Here is a 13,416-nt window from a genome sequence, read left to right as displayed (position 1 = left end):
TTGCGTAATTCGCAGTGGTCCCCCCCCCCCAAAAAAAAAAAAACTCTATTGACTGGGCCCTAATCCTCACAATATTATACTAGTATGTGATGAAATTATCTTCTGCTTGATGAATTGAAATCAGGACTTCTGTTCATGGCATGCTTGTCCGGCCTGATAATGAGGCTTGTGGTGTTACTTTTCACTTCAGCTTAATATGATTAAAAAAAAAAAACAAAAAAAAACGAATTCTTCCGATGGAGACTTTGTTGTTTTAGCGTTCGAAAGTCATGCAGTCGCTCAGCAGGCTTTGGGTGGACTGAGCTGCCTCCTGGAGGGGATCCTATCAGCCCCCCACCAACCCCCTCAACACCCCCCACCCTCTTCCTGCCAGGTCACCAGCTGCTCCTGCAGTCTGGGCCACGTCGGATGTTTCCAGAAGGAAAGTTATGGGAAGCTCTGTTAAGATAGTGGCCATTCTCCGCGTTAATCAGGGTGTTGTGGCTGATGTTTGACGACAAAGGTGACGGGTTAAGCTTTTTGTTTTCGAGGCTTTTGCGCTCCCTTTCCTGTTTGGTCCTCCTCGTCAGCCGCTTCCCCCCCCTTGCGTGTTTTGCCCCTCCTGACCAATCGGCAAGCTCGCCTGAGGGATTGCATGTTCTTTTTCCAGGTTTCTTTCTCTGAGAGCCGTTTCCTCCCTAGAGGGAAGCTCTGATAGGAGGACCTTGAATAGATAGGACCCTAATTATTTGGACAGTGACACACATTTAATTGGGGAATGGGGAAAACAAGCTGTGTGCCAGCCTAGCGTTTGTCACTGCCAATTTATTTATTTATTTTTTTGTATACAACCTGATGAATAAAATATTGCTAATCACTGGAGAGACAGCGATTGATGGGCGCAGATGGCAGCATTACATTGGTTGCAATTTTGACATTCGTTTATTCAAATGTAGTTTCTCCTAGAATTAACTTTTTGCTGTGTTAAGGAAAAAAAAAACATCCATCCATCCATTTTCTGAACCGCTTTATTCTCACAAGGGTGGCGGGGCGTGCTGGAGCCTATCCCAGCCGTCTTCAGGCAGTAGGTGGGGGACACCCTGAACTGGTTGCCAGCCAATCGCAGGGCACACACAGATGAACAACCATCCGCACTCACACCGACGAACAATTTCACGTGTTCAATCAGCCTGCCATGCATGTTTTTGGAATGTGGGAGGAAACCGGAGTACCCGGAGAAAACCCACGCAGGCACGGGGAGAACATGCAAACTCCACGCAGGAAAGCCGGAGCCATAATCGAACCCTGCACCTCCGCACTGTGAGGTCAACGCGCTAACCACTTGACCAAAACCATTATTATTATTATTACATACATTTTTGTTATGTAGCAAATGTAGATCTCGTCCCACCCATTTTGATAGATCAAGAGTTTATTCACTGTATTTCATTTGTGCTTTGGCAGCAAACGTTTTTCTACCAAAGTTTCCATCCTACTCCGATTCCTGCTGCCTCCCATTGGACAAGACACTTGGACCTCATGAAGGAGACCAGGTGGTGCCTTATTGTACTTCCCACCGATGGACAGTGTGTTGGGGCCCGCAGAGAGAAGCCAAACCATTGCCGCCCTTACCTGACCCCGAGGAGCACATGTCCGACGAGGCAGCAGATAATGAGGTGGAGTTCTTCACCAGCGAGCGACGGCCGCTTCTGCCCAAAAGCTGCCCTAAGATGGTGTGCAGGAGCAGAGGTCAAGTAAATCCCGCCTACCTGGGGGCGTCGTCGCAGCCTGGCAACGCCTCCTTGGCGTTCTCCTGGCCTGGCAAAGAGGACAAATTAACAGGCGCAGGTGCTGAGCTCGGAGTTAACGACTGGCATCCTGTTCCCCTGGCGGAAAACCACCAGGATATGTCGTGGCGTCGACACCCAGACTATAAACTCAACTCCTGCTCCAGCACCCCCTCCGAGAAGCCCCAAATTCCTCCTCGTATCCCAATCCCGCCAAAAACTTACCTAAAAACTGCGGCCGGCGAGGAGAAGCCGCCTAAAATCCCCCCGAGAGTCCCTCTGGTGCCCCCGTGCCCGCCACGGTCCCCGAGTCCCAAAAGCCTACCCATTTACATCAACGGCGTGATGCCGGCCACACAGAGTTTCGCTGCTAACCCCCAATATGTGAGCAAGTCGCTGCTGAGCGAGAGGGCGCCCCCCGCGGCTCAGATCTCCCCCTGCATCGTTCCAATTTTGAAGGACGGCAGACAGGCCAGCGCCACGCACTACATCCTCCTCCCGCCGCGGCAAAAGACATTGGCCGACAGACGAGGGCGACTCTTGAGCGAGCCCGCCAGGTTGGGAAACGAATGGCAGAACAGTTAAAATAAACCCGCGTGGGGTTGGTTTACTTCAGGTTTTGCACATTCAAAAAACGGGCACAAAATTGAAACCATACCGTACAACGTCTTTATCTCGATAGCGCTTTCACAACAGCTGCAGCTGTCACGAAGCGCTTAACAGAACAGTTAACATGAAATGACTAAAGACGCTAACATAACTTCATGCAATCTTAGCCACTTTTCCTGCCGACGCTTTGTTGTTTGAAGCAGTTCGAGATGAAAGCGGGGAGGATCAAAAGTGTCCTTTCACCAGTGGATCAGAGACGCCAAGCTCAAAATGTGCACACGTCTGCTACATGCTAGGTTTGAAAGTAAACAAGCTGGAGCTTCCATCGACCAACTCAGAGTTTCTACTTCTTTAAAGCGCATGCAATTTGCGAGCTTCGTTAATCAAGCCCTATGAGTCTTAAAAGTAGGAGAAAATAGTCACTGACATCATTCCTTTCACCTTCTTGCTGTGCTATAATGTCAGTGCGATTGTGAGAAATGACTCAATAGTGTGACATCATAACGCATCACACCGTGGAACCCTCCAGCGGTTGTGTTGTTGCCACTTGCCCGTTTAGTAGAAAGAATCAATGGACTGACTCAAGCCATTAGGTACTCTAAAGACTATTGTTGGTACAATACTTTAAGGGTATGGTGTGGTATTACATACCCTGACAATTGGTTATGTACTTTCCCCTGACGTTTTGTGTCCTGCTGCAAATTGTTTAATATTCGCCAGAATTGAAATTGACCTTAAAAAGGTTTGTGATTGCCTAGAGAGGCCACAGGATGGTGGCAAAGCACGACTTTCCTATTAGACAGGGCTATGGCCTGACTAAACAAAGCTCCTTTGTCTCACTTTGACATAGTTCTTCGGCACCGATATGCCACAAGCCAGCGCCAAATCACCCTATACATTACCACGTTTTTTTTTTTGTTTTCTCAGGAAATATTGATAACCAGGAAGAATAAATTTTTCAAATGGGTTTGGAAGTACGACACGATAGCTTCAGTCAGACATTTTCTCAAACAAGAGTGACTGACTGTTGATGTGTGACAAAATCCTCAAGATGAATTCACGCGCCTTACCTTTCAACTGTTAATGTCATTTTAAGAATATGTTTGTCAGCACGGGACTGAGTTTGTTGCTTCTGGCATTTTGCCAGTGAGTATTAGACAGTATCTGCTCTGGGTCAACCTGGAAATCCTCTTAACATTCCAGTATTCTCTCTCTCGAGTTGGAGGCTTGAGTTGCCTTGTCGTTCCCAAAGGAACTTCCTTTGGGGACAATATTTTATTCCCGTCCTCTGTAACGTTCCATTGACAAAACATGCTGCAACCCAAGCAGAGCAGATACTCCAATCTATGTTGTGCACTTAAATGTGAGCGAATCGTTACTGTATAAACAAGCTGGGCTTGTGTCAGACTTATCATTCCATGTGTTCTTCAGCATGCTGCTTGAAATCTTATAGGTATAATTTTGAAAATAGATCTCATCATAATGACAGTTGATAGAACAGCGAGAACAACACTGCACAACCGTCCTAAAAATGTCATCATTTAGAATGCAAAACTGGTTCTGTCTATCTTTCAGCTCTGCTCACGTGGTATCTCGAGTTTAAAACTGGGGTTATTGTATATCTCAAAGATGAAACAGTGAAACATTCATTAGCACGACATCAATTGGATTTATTATTTTCTTGAGGTTACATGATTAAAAGTCATCCGAACCAAAATCAGACGATGGCTGAAAAAGTCATCTTAAATGCTGTAAACCTTGTGATTTTTTTTTCCCCACAATATGTCCAGTGAACATAATGGACCCCATATGAATTGCATTTTGTCACATCGGCCAAAACACAGTACAGTATCTACAGTGTGTGTGTGTTCATGTGCGCGTACGCCTTGGACGTGATGTTACGTTTCCTCCCGGGAGGATCAGTGCTGTGTTTTCAACCTCTGTTACACTGACATGTTTCACATTCTCGAGAAGGTTGTGTGTCCACCTCAGCCACAGTGAACACTGTTTGGAAGTTATGCAGTTATAATCATTGTAGATTTCTAAAAAAAAATATTTATAAATAACTTATTAAATTTGTGTAAAGAACTCTTTTTTTTTCTACACACAACATACAGTGGTGCCTTGACTTGAATTCTGTCACTCATTTGAACAGTTGTAATGACTCTCGAGCCTTACACACACACGCAGCTGGAGTGGCAGGATGACTGCCCGGCAGAAATAAACGCTTCATCTCATCGTCGTCTGTGGTGGATAAGTGATGGGGTATGATTGGGATTGCTGCTTCAAGTAGTAAGTGGGGTTTCTTCATTCACTCACAAATTATTTGCAGCAAGTTTATCGGCAAGTACATTCTTTTTTTTTTTTAGCTAGATTTTATCCAAACATGGCACAAATAAAATTACTCCACTATGACTTGTTCCTTTGCCTACAAATAAGTTAAAAAACAAACAGACACAAAAAAAAAAAAAAAGTACTCCCTCCCTCCCCCTGCAGTTCCTTTTGGGCCTTTTTTGGACCTCCGCTACCCGTCGTCTTCCCGGCCTGAGGTCCGAAGTGCAGCGTCCGGGCTGTCGGAAAACTGGTGACGCAGCCGGTGACCGCTTTACCGCCAGGCCCTGTTGAGCAGCTTGACTTCAGCCAACCGCTTGCTGATCATGGTGGCAAAGAAAAGTGCGAAGAGCACGCTGCTGATCAGCATGTAGTCATAGTCGTCCTTCAGCACGTCAAATTGTTTGGAAGGATAGACGCGGGTTTGGTAGATGTCGAGACCGTATGCCACCACCTGCGGGGAGTGGAGGGGAACGTTTCACTTGAGTGTTGCGCAGAGGTAGTAGCAGCAGTATAGCGACTTGTGTAACATAGACTGGTAAAAGTACAAGTACAGATTCCAATTCTGTAAAAGTAAGATAGTTCAGACTACCGGTAATTGCATGCCAAAATATATATATATTCAAACCGAGGGACCTAAACTAAAAGAGGTAGTTGAAGAAAAAAAAAATGAAGTCAAGGACAGACGCCTGAAATATCGAAATAGAGTGACAAAGTAATTGCATGACATTACTTCCCACCAGTGACACTGCCTCAAAATAAACACTCAAGATCACCCGAGGACAGACTCACCAGACATGTGGACTCCAGTCCAGAGGGGGCAGTGTAAATTCCACGCACTCGTGAAACCGTTTGATTGTAGTTGACGAACCATTCGGTGCGGATGATCAACTCTGGAGCATAAGGGATCAGGTTCTCCTCCCTGGACATAACAACAACGTATGAAAACTAAAAATCGACTGTTGGGTCACAATTTGGTGAATATTGACAATATGTAATTACAGGATTATAATAGTTTGGGATTTTTCGTGATAGTCTTTACTTCCTTTAGATTTATTCAAAAAGACTTCCTCGATTTTCCTCTTAGTCCCTGGATGGATAAATATCTCGATATTGCGAGGATGACAATATATATCGCAGCTGGCATGTTGCAACTCAACCGCTCATGATGGCAACACAAGGAAAATTTGCTTACCGGCTCTGCTCAGATATGATTTCAGGCCTCCGAGGGTCGAGGAACATTTTGGGGAGTGATAAAATTCCTCCTGACGGCAAGCCAACTGGGGGGGGGGGAGATAAAGTGTTGAAATGATCTGTTTATAAAGAAAATGGGACTAATTTCAACAAAACTCACTGAGGAGATGGCGGCTGGTGATGCCTTTCTCGGTCAGCGTGGCCTCCATGGTGGAGATGGACGAAGGAAAAATGTAAGACTGCTGCAGCACCTGCGGGGCGTGCGGCCGATCCAGAGAGCTGAAGACGGTGCTGTTGTACAGCTCCATTCCCTCGTACAGTTCGATCACCGAAAACTCGTTCCTGCGAGACTTGGTGCTCCAGTATTCATACTGCAAATGAGTCAAATTCAACCAACGATGACGGAACCCGACAATATGGGATCGTAATAGCTCGAAGGGGGATCCAGACACGGCAAGACTTACCACCACCCAGTTTTCAGAGTGCACAACGTGCACCGGCCCTCTGGCTTTCCTCTGAACGACCTCGTGGATGATTCGACCGCTCACGCCGTCGATCAGCAAGATGCCGATAAAGCTTCGTTCTTGGTGCATGTCGGTGCTCTCGGTCACCACCGCCAGTAGGTTGGGGTTCAGGTACTGTGGCACGCAGGAACAATCGCAATAAATTGTCAATGTCGTCCTCGCATCGGTAGGGCTCGGTCCCTATCCCCCGTGAATAGCACAGGACTACTGTCGTGTACAACAATCACAAATATTGAGTGTAAAACATGCCTTTGTTAACATGTTCGCGTTGATTCTCTTCATCTTCTGACCAACATGACTTTTTGTACTTACCTTATAGAGGACGCTGCGGTCGCCCATGACGCGACCCTGTGAGTGCACGTGCTCATTTGGCCTTTTTCCTTTGACCGAGACAATTGTTTGGATCTCTGTGGGGATCACCACCTCCCAGATGAGCTCAGTTGACAAATCCTAAGGATGCAAAATCGGTGCTGTGAGCACATAGCTCTGCCTTGGGCAAGTCAGTTTTGATTCATGCTAACAATCAATTCAAAACGCCATAAAAGGGCTAAAGGATAGCATCTGTGTCATGACGTTTTAACTAGGGCCTGGACAATTTAATCGACCTATATTAGCCAAAATCAGATCAATTATTGCAGGATATTGAATATAGTGTGACTCAGTGCTTCAAAATACAGAAGCCGATAAAAATAAAAGAAAATTGACATAGTAACCAGAATAAAAAAAAAAAAAAAAATTTATATAATAAAATAAATAAAAGGGTGACGATGGCCCAGCCCTGAGAACCACGGACAGGAGTCACTTGCCGTTCGCAGCCTATATCCAGACAGTCTCCCCTGGATGGAGTCCACCAAGTAGAAGAATATAGACGAAGCCATTTCCTGGAGCTGCTGCAAGACATTCTTTGTGGAGGGGAAGGCAGACACCTGTGATAAAAAGAAAAAATATATAAATATATGTATATATTTTTTTTTATTTACTCAACTGTGATTCCGGGCACACAACAGCAGGAAGCTCGTTCGTGCCGGTGTGCAGTCTGACCTTATATTGGTCATCGACAAGCAGTAAGACTTTTGCGTAATCCTGGTCCATGAGTGGAAGCATGAGCGACTGAAGTATTGGCTGAGGCAGAGCAGGCGGGGCAACGTGGCTCTTCTTCCCAAAGATGGGGTTAAAAACATGGAGCGTTGTCAAGCCCGTGTCCTGGTAGGAAAACAAAAGCCTCAGGATTTATATTTAAAAAAAAGAAGAAAAAAAAAGGGGATGTTCGACAGAGATTGAAGCCTCAAATCTTGCGGCGGCATACCTTGTCTTTGATGAGCAGTGTGCATTGAGGGGGGTGAGGGAAGTGGGCAGTGGTCCGTTGCACCATGAGTTTGAAGGCTGCGTTGGATGGGATGTTCTCCAGGTAGTGCCGCCATAAAATAGTGCCCGTTTTGCTGTCAATGCCAAAGAGCTGAAGAGACGAGAAGAGGAAGTTTGGTGGTTTGGGATCAATGCTGGAGGGCTATGGGCTGATCAATTAATGGGCCGGCTGACTGAATTGGCTGATAATAGCTCTTCTAAAATCTGTTTGTTTTTGAAAGAGATAAATGCATTACAACATAACACAAAAACATCAACATTCCAACACCCCCATCTCTTCACATAAATCCCCCAAAAAATCTGCCTTGAAATCATGCGATACGCTTAGTTGCAACATTAAAGGGGAATTCAACCCCAACATTTTCTTTCCAATAATATGTTCTATGCACCTCCCCTAGTCGAAATACGGCATCCTGATTCATATTGTGGAGGAGGAGTAAGTCGCACAATAATGACCAATCACGGCTCACTTGATTTCTGAAGCTGAGCCATGATTGGTCATTACCTAAGCCCTGAGCAACTGTGATGTCATTTTCAGTCGCCCCCTGAGATGGACAAAAATGGGCGCCTTTTACCGCTCAACTCATACTCCACAAACACAATATTAACCAGAATGCACCGTTCAGACTAGTGAGGCTGGGGAGAACATATTCTTGTAAAGAAAATCTTGGGGTTCACTTCCCCCTTAAAGACGAGATATTGTAAAACAGTCAAATGTTCTGCCTGTAATTCATATCTTTATTGTTGTAAGCATTAAGTGCCCCCAAAACAAGTTTTTTTTTAATTTAAATTAATCGGGCGATTAATTTTAATTAATTTTATTTTGCCAAATATCAGAATCAGCCGAAAATATCATAATAATAATAATAAAACCTATCGGTCATGCCCTCCGTAGGATATGTGCATGAAACAAGAAGCAGCAGACCATGGAGTACCTTGCCAGATGCGGTGACCATGACCATCATTTTCTGCAAGTTGAATTCATCTCTGGACAGCGTCTCAATGCTCACGTCGTTTTTAACTTGGCTGTGAGGTTTGCGCGCATCGTAGAAGAGCTTCCAGAGGTGAGCGACCCATGCTTGTAGGAGGATGAGCTGGGAGGACAGGCGCTTCAGGACCATGGACATCAGGCCATCTTGACAAGAGTGCGAGTGAAGAACACAGTCGGTGCTTAATATAAGGCCTGCAGTCTTTCACGTGCCCACTGCCTGGTTCAAGTGACTTATTTTTTATTTTTATTTTTTTGCTCTTATGTGGCACTACTTTTAAACGCGTTATGGCAATGTGAGGGGAAAATACGGTGGGGTGCTGGAGCCTATCCCAGCTGACTTTGGGTGGAAATCAGCTGGGATAGGCTCCCTAGACTGGTCGGCAGTCAGTTGCAGGGCACATGTAGAGGCCAAAACAACCATTCACACCCACAACCCCACCATCGATCCCATGCTGCCCGTACACAAGTCAGGCGAGCGTACAACTCCACCGTCGTTGACCTAAAATTGCTGAAACATTTTCTTATTACCTTGAATGGCTGAATCCAAGTGCAGCAATAAAATGGATAGAAGAAGAAAAGGTGAGGCTAAAAGCAACAAAGTGATTCACAGACCGCGTCATGCGGTGAGTCATGGAACGTGACAGGTTACGGTGCTCCAAAAGGAAACGGGAGAGACATTTACCGGCCTTTTTGCCAAATTCCCCTTCTAGCTCGGCCTGTGTTCCCGTGAGGGGCAGATCCACCATCTCCATGGTCACTACGTCTGAAAGAGACTCCTCTCTGGTCCACACGACACGCCCTGAAAACAGACAGAAATTGACGTAACTGTTGCCCAACTTGAAAAAAAATAAAAATAAAACTTAAAATTTAAGAAAAAAAAATTTAAATGGTCCAAAAACTATGAACCATTATATTACCATTGTAATTTATACATGATAAATCATTTCTCTTTGTTCATCTATCTACTTTACCCCAGTGACTAATAGCGTAGGGAGACCTATATAATGCAGTCACCCGCAACCCTAATGGGGACAGCAGACGGTTTATTTCTATGAGATTACCCACCCCGACCCCCACACACTCTCGCAAAAAAAGCACGGCGGCAAAGCAGCATAGGACCTTCTCCAAAGCAAAGTCAATACCTGGCTGTTGCAAAAAGCTCAGCGTGTGGTCTTCGGTCTGCAGCATGACCCTGTAGCCAACAGAGTCGTCTTTCTTTAAAAATGTCTGAACGTACAGCTGAAAAGACAGAACACAAGTAATGACAACGTGGCACGGGTGTACAGAAAGCCAACGTTCAAGTGCATACGAGTCAAATCAGCAGAGAGGACTAATCCAGGGACTGATGAGAACCTGGAAAACTGGGGAATATTTCCTCACCTTCTCGGGTTTGCCACTATTAGGATCGATGTTAACATTCAAGGTGGTGTCGAGAAGTCTGCGTCCAGTTTCTGCGCTGAACAAGTTCACGCTGCAGGCCTATGAGATGGAAGAAAGGTAATCATCCGAAGTGTTTTGATATGACACGTTTAGATTTCAATTGCAGACAAGATAGTCAAATGACACGTTCACTCACCGTTTTATTCTTGGGTGACATAACAGCAACAACGGTTTTATCTCCGGTGGTGGCAAATGAAGCCAGCATCGCCTAGAGTTCAAGACAAAGGGGAAAGGTCTCTACTCTTTGAAAATCAGGATTTTGTCGAGACCAGCAGATAAATATCACGTGAGGAACCGGAAGCGTGTGATCGTAGATCACAACTATGTGCCCAACTGCCATTTCATCGACTTTTTCACGAGTTCCACTATAGAAGTGGATGAAAACATGATTTAAGTTTCTCTACCGTAAATGTTACTTTTTAATCAAAGCAGTGGAAGAAGGGACGAACGATCCAACAGATCCCTATTTGAAATAATCACTCAGTGAAGGCGTCAATAACATTCCATAACTGAGGAGTGCAAAATTAAGAGTACAGTAAAGGGTCCACAGACACCTTCATAGTGGCATGTCCATCTAAATCGTGTGCGACAATGCTGCAGGTGTACTACGTACAGGCTTGAAATCCCTCAGTGTGACGATCTGTCCGTTGTTGAGCTGAAGAAGCAGGTAATGGTCGGGACTGAGCTGAAGGAGGAACTCAGAGAGCGGGCGCCGGGACGGATTAGGCTGGGCGGACACCAACACGGGAAGGAAGTCGGGTGCAACATGGAGCCCTAGTGACTACGGATGGGGAGACGTTTGAGACACATTAACAATACGGGACCATGGAGACAATTTTATTCAGGTGAATACCTCCAGAGGGATCTGGGTCATCTGTGTCTGTGCATGAACATCAAGCATGTAGAGAGAGGTTGACAAGGTATCCATGCACATCAATATTCCCTGGCTGACCATGGCGCAGCTGCTTTGTATGTTTGACAGCCACGGCGCTTCCACTGAAACCTCAACAAGCAAAGAAAGAAAGTCAATCAAAAAGACTTGAGCATCGCCCGGGTACGACTGATGTGCAGTTTTCCACAAAGGCTTCAGATGCCACTAACATGAAATTGTGAATACCTGCTTTATTATTTCGCCATCGTCCACACTGTAAGTAACAATAGCAATGTGGGAATGAGGCAGGACTCCCAGTACATACACTTCCCCAGTTCCTCCAGAATACACAAACTGGTAATCCACTGTCTCGCTGGAAAAACAGAAAAAAAGACATATGCATTATTTTCCAATCCATAATGAAAACTAAATAGTTTTTTTTCATTTTAAAGTCTTCAAAAAACACGAATGAACATCCAATATTCGTTTGACAGGAACGGTCATGAGTGGGGGTGGGTCGACTGGGTTACCCGCCCAAAAATCAACAACAAAAAAAGCACCACTTGAGATGGATTACTTCAACATACTTCCTTGACACCAATAATTAATGTCCGATTAGACAGGACTACGGTGCCATCTAGTGGCATTTTAGGACATAACAGAAAAAATTGAAACCGGGGTTTATTACAGCAGTAATGTTCCAGACCCACCCGCAAGATATGTTTGTAATATGGAAAAACCATATTTCAAAATTTCTAGTTGTTTTACCCCTCACCCATGCTCAAAACAAATGTTAAATTATTAGGACATTTTCATCAAGCTATAAAAATGTTGGGGTTCTTACCCATCTGGGAGATTCTCAATCCACTTTTGATGACCATTTGAAAGATAATGAAGAGACAAGGCAGTTTTCTTCAAAACAGCAACATTCTTAACTGTGTCTTGCTGTCCAACAAAAGATGCCGCCTGGAAACTGGAATGTTGAACAAAAACAGACATGGTTCAACAACCGTATTGACAATGCGGTGCAGCATAGCATAAGACAAGCTGTCTATCACCTGCCAGAGTCCAGGACAATCTCCCAATTCAAACCACCAACATTTATATCCCAAGAACGCAATATGCGGCCATTTCCTACCACAAGCACAGCATCTAATAGACAAAAAATAAAATAGTTCTGTAAACACTCTCTACAACTCAGTGTGTCCAAATTGCTTAACGCACTCACCTTGTCCATGATGAAGAAGAGCATTGATATTTCCCTCTGGCCCATTCTTATCCACATGCCGCCAAACTGTGACAGACATGCAATCAAGACCTCACAAAAAACGCTCTTTTCCACAACAATAAATGGGTACAACAGACCAGACCAATAAAATACTCACAAAGTTCTCCAGTCCTGGTGTTTACTGCAGCAAAAACATTCTTCTCGGTTGCCAGAATCACCTTTTTGGATGACTGCAGGTGTGCATCAAAATGAGCAAAGCGGACATTGCCAACATATTGCTGCCTCCTGTTAAGAAAAAAGAATATGGTCTGTTTTTGGTGACATAGCAATTTTGCATTGTAGCATATCACATAAATTCAGTCATTAAACAAAATATACGGATGGACACACAAGTACTTTAATATTACCAGATCAAAACAAAACGCTAAGCTTTATGATTGTCGTCAAAACAATAAACCAGCAAATAATAACGCGGGCAGTGTTTTACGCATATTCTGGATTTTCCTTGATACAAAGTCCAGTGCAAATACAATAAATGGATAACTGCACACACTAGCGGACACCCTCGCAAGTGTTAGCATTAGCTTGTCTACACCACATGACAGGATTTTGAAACCGTGCGTTTTTCAAACGTTTGCAGAATTGTTTGTTACCAGTCAAATTTTCCCACTTGATCTTCAAACACGGCATCAACAGCGAGGCATAACATAATCACTTTGAACGACAACAAAAAGAACTTAGCCATTGGTACAGTCATTTTTGCCTTGCACTCTTCGGGACATACAGCAGGAAGTAGGACGATGTCTTTTTTCCGGTCTCCCGAGACATACTGCCCCCTATAGTTTGGGGGTTTCGTGGTCTACGAAAATGCAGTTCGGTTAAAGCAACACAATTCAGTGCTCGAAAGCATCTTCCAAACGTCAACTTCAAGTCAATAGAAGACTTTCACTTTTCGTACCGTAACATATAATATCGCACGTAATATTTAATCGGAAAAAAAGATGTCGCCGCCATGTTGGATGTGGCACGCCTCATTCGTTTGTTCCGTAGAGACGTGTCAACCAGCTGTAAAAGCCACAATTTACAGAATTAATACG

General features: G+C 44.6%; 2 protein-coding genes across 5 annotated transcripts in view; one reads left to right on the top strand and one right to left on the bottom strand.

The window, feature by feature from the left end:
- The window catches only part of errfi1b (ERBB receptor feedback inhibitor 1b), a 12,643-nt gene extending 8,477 nt beyond the window's left edge, over positions 1-4,166 (top strand). For 2 of the 3 annotated variants that reach the window (XR_002168042.1, XR_002168041.1), the window contains exons 4-5: positions 1,444-3,391; positions 3,427-4,166. Coding sequence is in view for 1 of the 3 variants with exons in the window: in XM_019868075.1 (XP_019723634.1) it covers positions 1,444-2,351 (908 nt within the window). In the remaining 2 variants the exon portion in view is untranslated. Of the gene's footprint in view, positions 1-1,443 lie in introns of all 3 variants that reach the window. The other variant, XM_019868075.1, reaches the window with a different exon arrangement.
- A 577-nt stretch (positions 4,167-4,743) lies between these two features.
- emc1 (ER membrane protein complex subunit 1) lies at positions 4,744-13,128 on the bottom strand. 2 transcript variants are annotated; one of them, XM_019868043.1, is made up of 23 exons: positions 12,973-13,128; positions 12,477-12,604; positions 12,320-12,385; positions 12,150-12,243; positions 11,936-12,064; positions 11,338-11,464; positions 11,074-11,223; positions 10,834-11,001; positions 10,357-10,428; positions 10,161-10,259; positions 9,923-10,019; positions 9,463-9,579; positions 9,309-9,317; positions 8,725-8,924; positions 7,731-7,880; positions 7,466-7,627; positions 7,231-7,350; positions 6,737-6,874; positions 6,365-6,538; positions 6,061-6,271; positions 5,902-5,986; positions 5,499-5,628; positions 4,744-5,160 (listed from the first exon to the last, which is right to left on the bottom strand). In XM_019868043.1, the coding sequence occupies exons 1-23, from the start codon at positions 13,074-13,076 to the stop codon at positions 4,981-4,983; spliced, it is 2,910 nt and encodes a 969-aa protein (XP_019723602.1). In that variant the 5' UTR covers positions 13,077-13,128; the 3' UTR covers positions 4,744-4,980. The 2 variants fall into 2 exon arrangements, with proteins under 2 accessions (XP_019723602.1, XP_019723603.1); XM_019868044.1 differs by lacking the exon at positions 9,309-9,317.
- Positions 13,129-13,416: the final 288 nt, after the last annotated feature.

This window comes from Hippocampus comes, unplaced genomic scaffold (assembly GCF_001891065.2).
Source record: "Hippocampus comes isolate QL1 unplaced genomic scaffold, H_comes_QL1_v1.1 scaffold157, whole genome shotgun sequence".
In the NCBI taxonomy this organism is placed as follows: Eukaryota; Metazoa; Chordata; class Actinopteri; order Syngnathiformes; family Syngnathidae; genus Hippocampus; species Hippocampus comes.
The sequence above is the reverse complement of the archived record's forward strand: the minus strand, read 5'-3'. Positions and strand labels throughout refer to the sequence as shown.